The sequence below is a fragment of the Mirounga angustirostris genome, unplaced genomic scaffold (assembly GCF_029215605.1).
Source record: "Mirounga angustirostris isolate CCGP_5_RB_7025 unplaced genomic scaffold, mMirAng1.0.hap1 SCAF_4, whole genome shotgun sequence".
Classification (NCBI taxonomy): Eukaryota; Metazoa; Chordata; class Mammalia; order Carnivora; family Phocidae; genus Mirounga; species Mirounga angustirostris.
The window spans coordinates 178,453,910-178,468,723 of NW_026991712.1; the positions used below are offsets into that span (position 1 = coordinate 178,453,910).

The window sequence follows — 14,814 nt, forward strand, 5'->3', positions numbered from 1 at the left end:
GGAGGAAAGCTTAGGGGGTCGGACCGCGCGATGCGTAAGACCCATGGCCCAGAGGGGAAGGCCCCGTCCAGGGGGTGTCGCTGCGCTGTGGTAGCGGCGAACTTCAGAGGGGCCAGCCCCGCCCCCGGCGTCTCCCTGACAACGGCCTCCGCACATGCGCCTCAAGCACCCGCGCCTGGGCGGGCGGCGGGCTCCGAAGCCGGATCCCCGCAGGGCGGAAGCAAGCCGAGCGGGCTGGGCTTTTAAAGGGACCAGCTCCGCCCGGGCCCGTTCGCCGACGGGACCTGCTGATGGTGAGGGCTGGGTGGCCCAGGGAGTCGGGATCGAGGCAGAGGAAAAGCAGGGCTGTGTAACACCCCCCCCCCCGCCCCGAGATGACAAAGGAGGGGAGGGCTGTGTAAATTCCCCCCGAGGCAATAGTGGGATAAGTATTTCTCCAGGGAACAATATGGGGAAGAAGAGACTCTGGGATTGCACCTTCTGGGTAATAAGGGGGAGACGGGGAGTGTGGAACTCTCCAGGACTGAAAGGAAGCCCGGGCTCCAATAGCGCTAATGGAGATAAGGCTGGGGGGCCATAGCTGATCCCCCACCCCAAGGAGGGAGCTGGGGCTCCAAGGGAGAGTCAGAGAGCAGGTTGAGAGGGATCACAGGTCCAGCTCGGGACAGTTACCCTCTCCCATCCCCTACTCAGCGTTCTGCCATCTCTCTACCCTGTCGGGGCGCCCAGCCATGGCCAGACCACCTGCCCCGGGCTCGGTGATTGTTCCAGACTGGCACGAGAGCGCCGAGGGCAAGGAGTACCTGGCCTGCATCCTGCGCAAGAACCGCAGACGGGTGTTTGGTAAGTGCCTGCCCCCCAAGGCTGTGGCCTGTTGTTCCCTGGGGGGGAAGCAAAGAAGTAGGGCAGTGAGGGCCTGCTTTGCTGCACTCCTCAGGCTTGGGGACCCCTGGAAGCCCTATCCCTGGGGACCCCGCCACCGAATCACCTTAGAGTTAATTCCATCATCAGACCAGGAACATGGAAACAGTGGAAACCCTGCCAAGAACCACTGTCACCAGAGAGGCTGTTGATTGAGTTCTCACTGGGTGCCAGGCCCTCTGCTGGGCACATTATACAACAGACTCCCAATTACCCTCAACAGTACACCTTACAGACTTCTCCAAGATCCAGCCTAGTAAGTAGAGGCAAGCCTCCTCTATATCCTGCTGTCTCTAAGGCAAGACATTCATGTTTCCCAGGATGAAGCCAACTCACCCAAGCTTGGGCTGACAGGTCAGCAGAGGGGCCTGGCATCTGCTGTGGGGGCTCAGCTCTGGACAGAAGAAACAAAGCACCAGAAGGCTTAAGACCAGAGAATGAGAGGGCAACCCACAACTTAGGACTTTCAGGTCCTAAGCCTATGGATGTATCATAATTAAATTTTTTTCAAGTTAGTTAAAAGCATTCATAAAGATCTCGATATATTGATTCTTCTGAGTTTATTTATAGTAATTGAGAATATTTTTGCTGATATTTCTCCATTGAGGAAAGACTTATGAAAAACTTTGCCTTTACATGTGGGAAATCTAGAACATGTGATAAAGTATCAGTAAAAATAATCTCATGCACCAAACTTTAAATAAAAGTAATTCGGTGTTATTTGGAGTAGGCTTTGGTGCAGAGCCCAGGTGTTTTTTGTTTTTTTTTTTTAAAGATTTTATTTATTTATTTGAGAGAGAGAGAATGAGAGACAGAGAGCATGAGAGGGAGGAGGGTCAGAGGGAGAAGCAGACTCCCTGCCGAGCAGGGAGCCCGATGCAGGACTCGATCCTGGGACTCCAGGATCATGACCTGAGCCGAAGGCAGTCACTTAACCAACTGAGCCACCCAGGCGCCCCAGAGCACAGGTGTTCTTAGCAGAGCTCACCCAGGGACCCTGCTTGTGTCCCAGGCCTCCGTAATGAGCATAGAGAACCATGGCTGGCTGGCACTGAAAAGCTCTTAGAGTCGATGGGTCTGATGGGGCAAGTGCAGGTTGACCTCTTGACCCCACCTGGCTCCCTTCTTGTCCCAGGGCTGTTGGAGCGACCAGTGCTGCCCCCACCCGTGGCCATTGACACAGCCAGCTACAAGATCTTCGTGTCTGGCAAGAGTGGCGTGGGCAAGACAGCCCTGGTGGCCAAGCTGGCTGGCCTAGAGGTACCCGTGGTACACCATGAGACCACTGGTGAGTCCAGCTGGGGAGGCCTTCCCTGTGGTGGAGGAGACACTGGCCCTTGTCCCACCATTTACTGTGCAACCTTGGAAAGTCACTTCACTTCTCTGAGCCTACATCTGGCTCCTCCATTCAGCACAGATAATAGTACCAACCCCAAAGTACTAGAACTAGTACGGAGCTGGCACAAGAAAGGTGCTCAGGGAGTACTACTCTTCCTTTCTTGTTTCCTTCCGCTGGATGCTGATTGGCCAGCAGATTGCAGCAGTGTCCAGTATCCAGTATCTTTGGGTCCCCCTATACGTACAAATGAAACTGCTTTGTCATGGCTAGGGTTAGGGCTTCCTTTCCCCAGCAGACTGGAGGCTCATCTAGGGCAGGTCAGTTTCTCCCATCAGACTGAGAATTCTCCCAGGTCAGCGAATATGCCTTCCCTGTCAGGCTGGTGACCCACCAAGGACGTGTCTTCTTCCTATTCCTTCCTGGTCCCCTTAACCCTCTCCACTCTGCCTCCCCCATGCTGAATGACTGACCCTCCCCAGGCATCCAGACCACCGTGGTATTTTGGCCAGCCAAGCTGCAGGCCAGCGACCGTGTTGTCATGTTCCGCTTTGAGTTCTGGGACTGTGGGGAGTCTGCACTCAAAAAGTTCGATCACATGCTGCCGGTGAGCAGGCAGGTGGGCCTGGGAAGGTCCGGGAGGGGCTGGTTGTCTGAGATGGGTTTCTGAGTCTGAGTGTCTGAGCCCAGCCTGCCTGGTCTGCAGGAGCCAGATTTGGGTATGGGCTGAGGGTGCTGCCCCAGGTGGGAGAGCTCTGAGCTGGCAGTGGGGACTGGGCCTGTGGAGGAAGGGAGTGAGCTAAGACTTCTCAGGGCCCATGGTTACAAGTCTCACATCAGCCTCTCCATCCCCAGGCTTGCAAGGAGAAAACAGATGCTTTCCTCTTCCTCTTCTCCTTCACTGACCGTGCCTCCTTTGAAGACCTCCCTGGACAGCTGGCCCGAGTAGCAGGCGAGGCCCCTGGTGTTGTCAGGATGGTCATTGGCTCCAAGTATCCTTTGGGTGGCCCCTGGGGCAGTCAGAGGCCACATTTGGCAAGGCATGAAGCAAGGGGATCAGGTACCCTGCCTCTGCCCAGCTGTGGGGTCTAGTCCCATGGACTTTATCTTAAAGGCAGCAGGGGCCCTCCCCCCCCCACCAGCCCAGCGAGGAGGCCTAAGGCTAGGTGTGATGAGGCGGTAAGCTGAGGCATCCGGCCAGGCTCCTTGACCCTCCTCCAGATTTGACCAGTACATGCAAACAGATGTGCCTGAGCGGGACCTCACAGCCTTCCGGCAGGCCTGGAAACTACCCCTCCTGCGGGTGAAGAGTGTGCCAGGCCGGCGGCTGGCAGATGGACGCACACTGGATGGGCGGGCTGGGCTGGCTGACATTGCCCACGTGCTCAATGGCCTGGCAGAACAGCTGTGGCACCAGGACCAGGTGGCAGCTGGCCTGCTCCCCAACACCTCTGAGAACACCCCCAGCTGATCACTAGTCCCAACCCTCAGGTGACCCAAGGCAGAGGGCAACACCCAGGTCCTAAGGCTGAGGCAGGAATATGGATCTCATCCTGAGGACTGGCCAGAGGGGCTGCCAGGAGGATGGTGTCCTGAGAAGCCTCCTGCCCCAGCAGCGCCTTCCTGGCAGAATTCATGGCAGTGAGATGGGGACGCAAGGCTCTTGGGGTCAGTGGTCTGAGGGCATCTGGGTGCCCCCTGGCCTTCTCCTTCTGACCTGGGTAGTCTAGGCTCTGGAAGCTGAGGAACTGTAGGGGCAGGGCCCCAGGGCTCAAGCTTCTCCCCCAACTGCCTGCTGTCCTCCCAGAGAGGGTGAGTGGGAAGAGGGGCTGTCCCAGCTGGGCCCTAGACCTCAAGTGACTTCAATCAAGAGCCTGTATTAGTCGAGGTAACACCATCTGCTGTACCAGATAAACCCTGAAATCTCGGTGGCTTAACTCCATGGAAGTTTTTTCCTTGCTCTGTCTCACCTCAGGTGTAAGTGAAAGGTGGGCCTGGGGGCTCTGGGGAATGAACTCATGCAGAGACCCTGACTCTGAGGTCTTTAACACATGGCTTCCCAGTTTGCCCTGGGGCATCAACCTCCAGTCAGCGGACTGGGAATGAGTGCAAGTGGAAGGTTACCTAGGAGGTTTCCGAGGACCTGGCCTCTGCCCACCTTCCATTGGCCAACACGTGGTCACATGGTTACATGGAGCTGCAGGGCATGCTGGGAAATGTAGTCCACCATCGTGTTGAGGAGGCGAGCCCCCTCTCTGCAGTACCTTTCTCCATCGTGAAGGTGTCAGGCTGAGCTTAGGACAGGGGCCCCGCCAACTTGGGGAATCAGAAAGCTCACTACACAGGGCCAGGGACTGGACCAGGTGGGGTCAGGGAGTGAGTTGCCCTGTTGGGCAGCTCTACCCGTGGAAAGCCCGCAAGAGTGAACTTGTCCATTCTTGTGTCTCCCATCTGCCCCATCTACCAGACAGGCTAAAGTCTGCGGGCGGGGGGTGCTGATGAAGAGGGCCTTTATGCGTTCTGACACCCCCAATGGTGGGCTGAGGCCTGGCCTGAGTCTGAGCCAGCTGGAGGGGCCTGGGGGCCCAGGTGTGTGACCCCAGGAGCCACCTGACCCTTGAGGCCCCTCTTGAGAAGGCAGCGCCGGCAGCTCTGTGCACCCCATACTCAGCATGCATGATCACATTCTAGCACTTGTTCTAAAACACTTTCCTCCACACATCTACATACGCCTGCTGGCACACACAGGAGGTTCGTACCTCCCCACTCTGGCTCACACCCCGGGGCACCCTGATTGCCTGCACGGCGTCTACCATGTCTGCCTCCCTGGGCACTACCCATAGGTTCGTCACCCCTTCCAGGGCCTAAAGGACTGACTTTAGCATCTTCTTACCCCCAACTCTGGTTCAGAGCTGAGACCTGAGCCTATCCCATGCCGCAGAGAAGGAATGTCCCTGGGCAGGACCCCATGCCTCACAGTGGCACAGCTGGTAGGTTAGCTTCCACTCCTGGGCTGGAGACCTTCCCACTGTCGGCTTCCTCTGCTCCTGGGCAGTGGGTTCAGGCCGTTCTCTGTTTTTAGCTCCAGCAGACCTTACCCCAGCAGGAAATAGCAAAGCTTGGGAGTGGGACCCCAGGTAGCCTCTGGGCCTGAATGTGACCCCTCCCCCCAGCTACCCATACCTGTGTTGTGAGCACCAGCGACCCCCTGTCCAGCCAGTTATCTCTGGGCTGGAAGCTCCCCCAGAAAGGAAGCTTCTGCATCCTTCTTGGGCACCAGCTCTGCACCAGCAGGCCGGTTTTCTCCTGGTTAGCCCCGTTCCCATCAGAGAATCACCCTGTCACCCTCCTTCACCCCAAACCAAGAGGTGAACAATTCCCTTTGCTGTTTTCCTGTGTAAGGACAAGATCGGGAGGGTAGTGGGCCTGGGACTTGGAAGCCCAGCCGCCTGCCATCCCAGCCCCACTTTCTCAGCCCCTGCGAGCCCTGCCCCTGTGCCACTTCAGCCTACTACTCCACGGTAGTGCAGAACTGGGAGCCCGAGGGAGGAAGGAACCGCGAACCATTATTGTAATAGCCGGTGGCTGGGCCCACAGTGTGTGTTCTGGGCAGGGTCACATGGAGAACCAGAAGCATGTGTGGACACATATGAGTGGATTCAGGCCAGCTTTGTGGGCCTGCCACGTGGGACACCACAGATTATGCAGCAGGTCCTGTGTGTGTTGTCCAGGGAGAGGGTCTGGGCTCCAGATAAAGCTCCCCTCTCAGGGCTTGGAGACAGAGGCCGCTTCAGTGAAGTTGTTGCAAGGCCATGAAGAAGTTGCCTTCCCCCTGCTTTGGTGCCCCAAATTCCACCATTAGATCACAATAGCTCAAAGGCAAATACCTCTCTACTCACCCCACCCCTCCATGGGTCCCGAGGCTCTGTGGAAGGAAGGGGTAGTGACTATGCTCCAGACTGGTTCAGGGGTGGGCCTTGACTTGGACCTTTGGGAAAAGGGTAGCCATGCTTGCTGCTCAGGGCCCTGGAGCCACTGAACTTTGGGGCTCTGGAGGGAAGCCTGTAGGAGGAGGGACCATCTCCTGAGGTGAGGGTGGGGGTGGGCTGTGCTGTGGTCCAGCCCTGCTGCTGATGTTCCCAGTCTGGACTTAGCAGCCCGCCCCCTTCCTTACCCCAAACAGGCTCTCAAGGAGTCCTAACCCCCTTCCCTACAGATGGGGAGTGCCATGGACTGACTGTGTCCCTCCCAAATTTATAATTTGAAATCCAAATCCCTAATGCGATGATATTAGGAGCCTTTGGGAGGTGATTAGCTCTTGAGGGCAGAGCCTCATGCATGGGATCAGTGCTCTTATGAAAGAGACCCCACAGAGCTCTGTAGCCCCTTCTACCCAGTGAAGACACAGAAAGTGCAGTCTCCAAACCAGGGAAGAGGGTCCCCAAGGACCCTGCTGGTGCCTTGATCTTGGATTTCCTGCCTTCAGAGCTGTGAGAAACAAATTTCTGTTGTTTATAAACCACCCAGTCTGTGGTATTTTGTTATAGCAGCCTGAACAGACTTAGAGAAGCTGAGGTCCAGAGAGGGACAGGCATTTGCCCAAGGTTGCAGAGCCACGAAGCAGCTCCGATGCTCTCAGCCCTAGGCACTCCCCTCCCTTGAACCCCTCCCCCCATCCCCTAATGCTGTCTTGGGGTCCAGCTCCTCACAGGCCCTCCTCTCTTGGTCCTCCCAGCTTTTCCAGCTGTGAAGCCTGGGGCTGCCCATAGGAAGGGAATACTGGCACCTCCTGGCACCTCCTTCCTCCCTTTCCTTCCCTTTTTCTCCTCCCCGCTCCCTTCCCAGGCCACACTGAGCTGGTCAGTGACAAGTTCTTCCCTCTGCCAGCCAAATCTGGCTGGGCACCTGGGCAACTGGGAGGACCCCTGGCAAGGAACCTGGCCCCAGGATAAGGAAGGGGATCCAGGAACCCACCTGCAAAGGCTACTGGGCCCAGGCCAAGTCCAGGGTGGGGGTGGGCTTTTCCTGTCTTGCGGTGGATCGTCTTACTACCGGGGCAGCCTGGTGCCAGCTGTAATCCCCATGTGCCAGGCACAGGCTTGGGGGGGAGTGAAGTGCCCAGACGGAGGAAGGAGGCTCAGGGGCCCAGGACAAGTTGGAGCTGTGTGGAGCCAAATTCCGAGGGGGCCAAGCTGCGGGTGGGGAGTGAAGGGTGGGTGGGTGGGGGGGTGGAGGTTGTCCCCTCCCTGTGACCTCAGACCCAGAGGCTGGGGCAGTGGGGGTGGGGGAAGCTGGTGTTCAACTCTATTCTAGAAAGTAGGGGTGGATCCTGGGAGCAAAGATGACTGAGGCTGGGGGTGGGGAGGGCGTCCAGAAGGAAGGTGAAGGAGAACTAGGACCTCCGACCATTCACTTTAATTCCTGTGTGTTCGTCTGTAAAATGAAGATAACAGCCCCCGCTTCTTGGAGTTGTAAGTAAATGTGTGTAAAATGTTCAGCGCAGCACCAGGCACCAAGGCAGGGGCACAATAAACGTTGGCTATTATCTTCCCCGTTGTTCTTACGGTAGTGGTGGCCGCTCTTGGGCTGAGCGCGGCTGGAGAGGAGGGAGACGGTCCGGGTCGGGTCGTCGGGTCGGCACACGGGCTGCTGCACGCAGCCCAGCTGGGGGCGACCGAGAACCGGGAAACTCCCGGCACCTGCCCTGCGCCTGCGCCGGGCTCCGCGCCCCCTCACTCCCGTCTGCTGAGCCCAGGACCGCGATGGCACCGAGGACAAGGACCTGGACGACGACCATCTCTGCGCGTCCCGCGTCAGCATTTGTGCCTCAGAATCCAGGGGCAACCTTTTCCGCGGCGGGAAAACCGCACTCGGTGAGACTTGGGCCAGACGGGACTCTTGCCCCACGTCACCCGAGGCCAGAGTAGCCAACCGACAGTCCCTCTCCTGAATCCCCTCTCCCTCCGCGAGCAATCCCGTGGCATCTCTGGTCCATTGCTTGCAACGGGCGGTGGGCAGTTCCTCCTCAGAACTAAACCCAATCCCTCTGCTGCAGCTCACCGTTTCCTTTCTTTCTGGCTTCACTGGGACTGATAAACCCAATCCCCTGCCTCCCGCCCAGGAGGGAAGTGAGGCAGACCGGTCCTAACTGTCCCCCCCCCTCCGCCCCCGCGGTGGGCAGGCTTCGTGCTCTTGCCGGATGAGCCGCTGTGCCCCCCCCCGCCCCCCGCGGCGGCGCTGGCAGTGTGAGTTCCAGCGGAACCCGCGCGCGGTGTAGACGGGCTGCGCGGGCTCCCCTAACAAGCTCTGTGACCTGCGCAAGCGACTGCACCACCTCATCTGTAAAAATGGGCTTTACCGTCGTGTCAGCCCCCCAGAGGGGCTGTGATGCTTAAGTGGGCGGAGTGTGTACGGCGCTCAGCCCAGGGCCTGGCACACTGCAGGCGCCCAATACTTGGGGAAGAGCAGCCACTGCTCTAGGACGCCGGCCCACTCAGCGTCTATCCACGTTTATAAAATGGGGGTGCTAGTTCCCTCCTCGTTGGAATCTCAAATGAGAAAACGCGCGTCAAAGCGCTTTTGAAGGCCGAAAGGACCCTCGCGCAGAACGGGATCTGTCACCCCCAGGGGTCGCAAGGGGAGGGGCTCCGGGGTCTGGCCCACCGGGAGACCCTGGCCCCCCAGGGGCGCGGTCCCTCCCAGCGCCGCGCCCGGACCGTGCCCTTCGCCAAGCTGAGCGCGCCCTGGGCGCTGCTCTGGCTCCACGCGGAGGAACTGAGACCGAGTCGTGGGCCCGGGAGGGGTCGGCCCGGGTGCGGAGTGTCGCCTGGTGCGGGTGGCCCTCCAACCTGGCCTCGGACCGCTCGGGGGAGCCGCTGCGGCGCCTGCGCCTGTGCAACTCTCTGCAGCAACACGTGGCCCCGCAGCCGCTGGACTTCCACGCGCTCCCAGCCCGCAGCTCCCCGCGAGCCCCGTGAGGCGGGGCGGAGCCTTCCGCGGAGGGGCGGGGCGCTTTGCTCCTAGGTTCCGCAGGGAGGCAACTGTCGCCTCGCTCACTTTAGGTCTTAGCCAGTCTGTGTCCTAGCGGCTCCCGGTGCCTGAGTCCCACCTCTTCAATCCCCCTCAGATGCTCCTCTGGCTGGAACACACCAGCCCAGGCTGAGCTTTGTGGGTAGATGGGCTCTCGGGCTTAGCAACTGGCACGTCTCCACCCTCTGTCACCAGCCTAGAGACTAGACCCTGCAATCCCATTGTGTTAGGTCTCGCACTGGGCAGAGGGCTTCTGACCCCTGCTCTGCTCGCCGATTGCTAGGCAGTGAGTCCCATGACTCGTACTTCTCCAACACGCAGAGACAGGGGAGACACACAAGCAGACAACTTCCTGAGGAGGGTGGAGCTGGGACCTTAAGGGGAGGGAGCTGATGTCAGGATTCTCTCTTGGCAGGTGGCGGTCTATAGGGAGCAGAAACGCACAGATATGGCCATTGCCTGTCTGCTGGCCGAGGGAGTCTACCCTGCAGCCTTCCCACTGCATGAAGTGGAGAAGACACAAGCTCAGCTCTCTTCCACCGCTGTGGCATCAGGAGGGAATACAGCCCTCCCTCCTTTCATGTGCCTAGGGCCCCTGTGAACTGCCCAGGTATCAGGTGCCTGGTGCAGACCCCAACCCTCGCCAACTGCTGTGCTCATACTGGGCCTGCTGGAAATGCTAGCACAAGCACCAACCCCTGTACCTTGTATGAGAGTGCTTTGGGGAGACGGTGGCCATCTACTTTGGCTAGGTGAGTTGGGCACCGGGGGTGGGGACCGGTAGCTGGGGTCAAGTGCAGAGTTGGAGGCTCGCGGACTTTGTCACGAGGCTTTTGCACAGCCTGGCTGCTAGCCTGTCTGCCGCCCTTGTGGGCACCCTGGTCTTTATCTCTGGCTTTATTGCCACGGGCACCAACACACCATGAGTGGCTGGAGCTGGGCGCAGAGAGATGGGCTGGGTGGGCCAGATCGGCTGCTGCTTAGGAACAGCCCCTCCCACGATGGACATCTTTTGCTCCCAGGGAAGAGATCTGGGCTGTGAGGGTGCCTTCCTCATGTGCCCACTCTGCAACACCTGTGCCATGTGGAATATTTCCAAGATCTGCCCCATGGCAAGGTGAGCCAGGGACAAGAGCAAGGGCATGGGTAGGTGTTTGAGACACCTGGGCCTGGCTGCAGGGAAAGCAGTGCTGGCCCTGCAGTATGTCCTCTCTCCCTCCCTTGCGGTAGGGCTACTTCTCTGACTATCTGGCAACTGTGTTCTTCAGCATTTTCATATCCTTCTGAGCCACGGCCTTCCTGGAGCACTGGAAGTGCAGGAGCATCCCCTTGGCTCACCCCTAGGACCTCCGTGGCTTCCAGGAAGAGGAGGTGATGCCCAGCTCAGCCCGCCAGGTCCAGAACTCCATTTCCCAGAGTTCTCAGAGACCACAAGGCATGCTGGGAGGAGCCCAGACTGGAGTCCATCATTCCAGGATCCAAATCTGGCTCCTCCCCACACCTCCTGGATTACTTTTCCACCCTCCCCTGATATCAGAATGATACAAAGTTTGGTGAGATTAAACACTGGGCACATTTAGGATCTCAAAGAGAAATTTTGGAACAGGGAGGAACGGGAGAAGCATTCTATTCACCCATCCATCCAGCCACCCACCAGCCTATCCAAACACCTAATCATTGATCCTGAATCTGTTTGCTTGTTTCCATCTCCACCACTGCTCCTCCCCCACCCCCACCCCCAGTCCAAGCCATATTGCTTCACCTGGACCACTGCTGTAGCCTTCCCAAGGTCTCCCTACTCCCACATTTGCCCTACTTAATTCATTTTCAGCTGCCAGGGTGATCTTTTGAAAACACAAATCACATCATGCATTGCCCTCCTTAAAGCCTTCCAGGGGGTTGTATTATGCCATATAGGATGCACGAGGTTAAATAGATGTGGGAGGACCGAGAAAGCAGAAAGGGAACATTGAGGTAGCAAAGTCAATGCGAATGGTGCCCTCTAGAATAGTGCGGTGTATAACTCATGTGCCCTAAAGAATGGCCCTGCCTTTGCACAGACTGATCCTCCACTCTCTCCTTACTTAGCATCATTTCCTTCATCAGACTTTTTCACAATAACATATTTGTGCTTATTCATTTGACGTCTGTCTCCCCAACTAGATTGTGATTCCATCAGGAACTGGGCTTTGTCCAGGTTGTTCACCCCATCATATCCAGTATCTACTGCAGAATAGTATGCAATCAGTTAACAGTTATTTTTTTTTAAGATTTTATTTATTTATTTGAGAGAGAGAGAATGAGAGACAGAGAGCATGAGAGGGAGGAGGGTCAGAGGGAGAAGCAGACTCCCTGCCGAGCAGGGAGCCCAATGCGGGATTCGATCCAGGGACTCCAGGATCATGACCTGAGCTGAAGGCAGTTGCTTAACCCAACTGAGCCACCCAGGCGCCCGCAGTTAACAGTTATTTTTTAAAAGATTTATTTTAGAGAGGGAGAGGGGCAGACAAAGAGAGAGAATCTCAAGCAGACTCTCCGCTGAGTGTAGAGCCTGACGTGGGGCTTGATCTCATGACCCCAATATCATGACCTGAGCCAAAACCAAGAGTTGGACGCTCAACCATCTGAGCCACCTAGGTGCCCCAGTCAGTTAACAGTTATTGAGTGAACTAGTACATTACCCATTATCCATTATCTATTCATCCATCCTAATGTCTGTCGTCCATCCACCTAGCCATCCATCCATCTATCCACCCATCTGCCCTTTTACTCACCCACTTGTGCACCCACTTATCGAGATTTGCCAATTGTCTGCCTGTCCAGTTTACCCACCCATCTGTCCATCTACTGCCCACCCATCCATCAGCCTATCCAGCCCTCTCCCAGAAGTGCATCCATTTGTTGTTTACATTTCTGTTTACCTTCCTATCTATGCATGCATGCATCCATCCATCCACAGGCTTTTAGCCAGGACCTTGGGGGGAAAGGCCCTGCAGAAACAAAAATGATGTGGACCTCATTCCTGTATTTCCAGAGCTCCCTGCACAGGCAGAAAAAGATGGGGGGCTCCCCCAACCCCAGGGTTGTGACACCCAGTCTCTTGGGCCCCAGGAGGCACATCTGTTGCCTCTTTGAACAGGAGTGTGCATGTCCAGCATTGGCCACTCTGGGCACACAGATGGCCCAGAACCCAGTGACAGGCTTGAAGGAGTCCTACTTCCCACATTGCCTTCCTCACCTACACACCAGCTCTGCAGCCATCCTCGTCATGGTGAGGGGGCTTTGGGCCCTTGCTCTGGCACCCTTGCTTGCTTTGCTCAGCAACAACTGGGTAGAGATCCGACTGGACCCACAAGTTCCTGTACGAGTTTTGGAGGCCAGTGGCTGAGCGGGCACAGGGCATTGGAATCTGGCTGCCTCTGCTTGAGGCCATGGCCCACCTTCTGGTCATTGTGAATGTGAGCATGAGGCAAAGGAGGGGCATACAGGGTCAGAGGGGGAAATAGAGATCAGAGACCCGGAAAGGTGGCTTAGGAATAGGGAAATGGAGGCTGAATTCCAGGGTTAGAGGTAGGGAAATAAGGGGTAGAGTTCTAGGATTCTGGGCGCAGGCTCATCCTGCCCACGGGAATGGGTTTGGACCCAGGTCGGGGTAGTTGGGAGATTGGGCCTTGGAGTCCGTCTGACCCTGCAGGCTTTCCTCCTCGCCTTCACCTCGGACCTAATGCGTCTCCTGTCTCCTGTACCAGTAGGAACACACAGCCTACTGTGCAGCTTTGTCAACTGCATAACTGCGCCCACACCTCCAGCCTACCTTGCCCAGGAGGACCTCACGCCCTGCAAATGGGAGCCTCAAGGAGGCGGTCTGGGCCTGTCTGGGAGGGGTGGAGCGCTGAGCCTGGGGACGCGCGGGGCCTGGCTGGAGGGGGCGGGGTGCTGAATCTGGAGGCGGAGCAGTGAGCCCGTGGGAGGGTGGGGCGGAGCCCAATTAGGTGGATAGGAAGCTGAGTCTGCGCGGCGGACAGCTGGGCGGAGCTGGGGTGGGGGTGGGGGTGGGGGAACCGCTGAAGGGGCGGGGCCAGGCACCAGGGCCTGGAGGGGCGGGAGAGACTCGCCGGACCCCGCGCCCTCCTCAGCTCAGGTACGTGGCCTTTCTCGACCCACAGGGGAACCTCACCCTCTTCTACTGGAAGCTGCTGGCCGTGCGTCTGGGCTTCATCGTCGCCTTCGAGGTAGGGTCAGCTATTTGTGTGTGGGGGACAGACTTGGGTTCAAGTTCAGGCGCTGCCGCCGACCAGCTGTAAACGGGGGGTATGCTATAGAATAGGATCTACTTCATAGGGTCGTTATGAAGATTCGGTGCCAAGCACTTGCACAGTGTCCAGCACATTGTAGGTGCTCAATAAATTAATAGCACTACGACTACGACTACTATCTTTGGGCAACAGACCTGGAGGAAGGAGAGGAGGCATGCTCCCTCCGGCTTTGCTTAGGATCCTTTCTCCAGCTCTGTCTCTACCAGGGTCCCTAGTGTTACGGGTTTCGAATTATACCCGTGTCTTTGGGCAAATGACAACCGCTTTATGCTTTAGTCTCTTCACCTGTAAAACGGGAATAGTGACTGTACTCACCTCCTAGTGTTGTTGTGAGGATTAAGTGAATTAATACCCGGGAAACCTCAGAATGGTGCCTTGCACTTAGTAAGCGCTCGATAAGTTAAGGTAGCTAAGGGACTCATTCTCTCTTTGGCTCCCCCTTGGCCCCAGCACGTGGTGGTCTCCGTGCGCCTCCTCGCCTGGCTCGTGCCCGACGTTCCAGCAGCCCTGGTTACCAAAATAAAGCGCGAGCGCTATCTGGCCCTGCAGAAGCCTGCGGACTCCGGGGAGGCGCTGCTTTAGGTCAGCACTGCTAAAGGACCCTGGCCCCTCCCAGACCACGCCCCCGGCCCGCCCCCACGCCTTAGCTCAGCCCTCTCTTGCCCCGCCCTCTAGTTTGGCCTCTCCCAGAGGGAGAATTGGCCCCCTTCCGTCTCCTTTCTGCCTGGCCCCGCCCTTCACCAAACTCCGCCCACTCCCCCGCCCCCTCTATGACATTATCCCCACCGGAGTCCCCTCTGCTCTCCAGGGCCAGCCTATTCAGCCTGACCAAGCCATGCTTCCTGTCCTCTGCAGCAGGGGCGCTGTCCCCGGAGCCCAGGACCAGGCGCGAGTGAGGCGGGACTGCCCTTCAAGAACCCTAGGTTCCCCAGATGCTTCCTTCCATTTGGGGTCCTCTGCCTCTGGCCGGGGGTCTGGGCAGTACCTTGGCCAGCGACCCCAAGGTCGGCCTCGGAACTGGGGTGAGAGGATTAGAGCATTAAAGCTCTCTGAAGACCGCTAGTCCTGCATTGCCTCCCTCTCCCTGTCCCCGTCTCCTGCTCTGTGTGCAGTGCTGGCAATAAACCTCTCTCTGCCCCCCAGTGTGCCACCTGTCCATGGACACCTGGTTTCCACACACACTGTGCAGTGTCTCTTCATTGTCTGGATGCT

General features: G+C 57.7%; 1 protein-coding gene across 1 annotated transcript; it reads left to right on the forward strand.

Annotated features, from left to right (window-relative positions):
* The first annotated feature begins 146 nt into the window (after window positions 1-146).
* On the forward strand, window positions 147-14,779 carry CPLANE2 (ciliogenesis and planar polarity effector complex subunit 2). Its single transcript, XM_045898615.3, has 10 exons — window positions 147-293; window positions 694-843; window positions 2,057-2,209; window positions 2,740-2,864; window positions 3,113-3,249; window positions 3,479-8,130; window positions 9,702-10,038; window positions 13,453-13,518; window positions 14,053-14,184; window positions 14,411-14,779. Exons 1-6 carry the CDS (start codon window positions 155-157, stop codon window positions 3,726-3,728), a joined length of 954 nt encoding a protein of 317 aa, XP_045754571.2. The 5' UTR covers window positions 147-154; the 3' UTR covers window positions 3,729-8,130; window positions 9,702-10,038; window positions 13,453-13,518; window positions 14,053-14,184; window positions 14,411-14,779.
* The last annotated feature ends 35 nt before the right edge of the window (window positions 14,780-14,814 follow it).

Coding starts and splice junctions, on each gene's coding strand:
- CPLANE2 (XM_045898615.3), top strand. CDS start 155: ATGCGCCTCAAGCACCCGCGCCTGGGCGGGCGGCGGGCTCCGAAGCCG. Junction 2,210..2,739: donor GGTACACCATGAGACCACTG/GTGAGTCCAGCT, acceptor GACCCTCCCCAG/GCATCCAGACCACCGTGGTA. Junction 2,865..3,112: donor AGTTCGATCACATGCTGCCG/GTGAGCAGGCAG, acceptor CTCCATCCCCAG/GCTTGCAAGGAGAAAACAGA.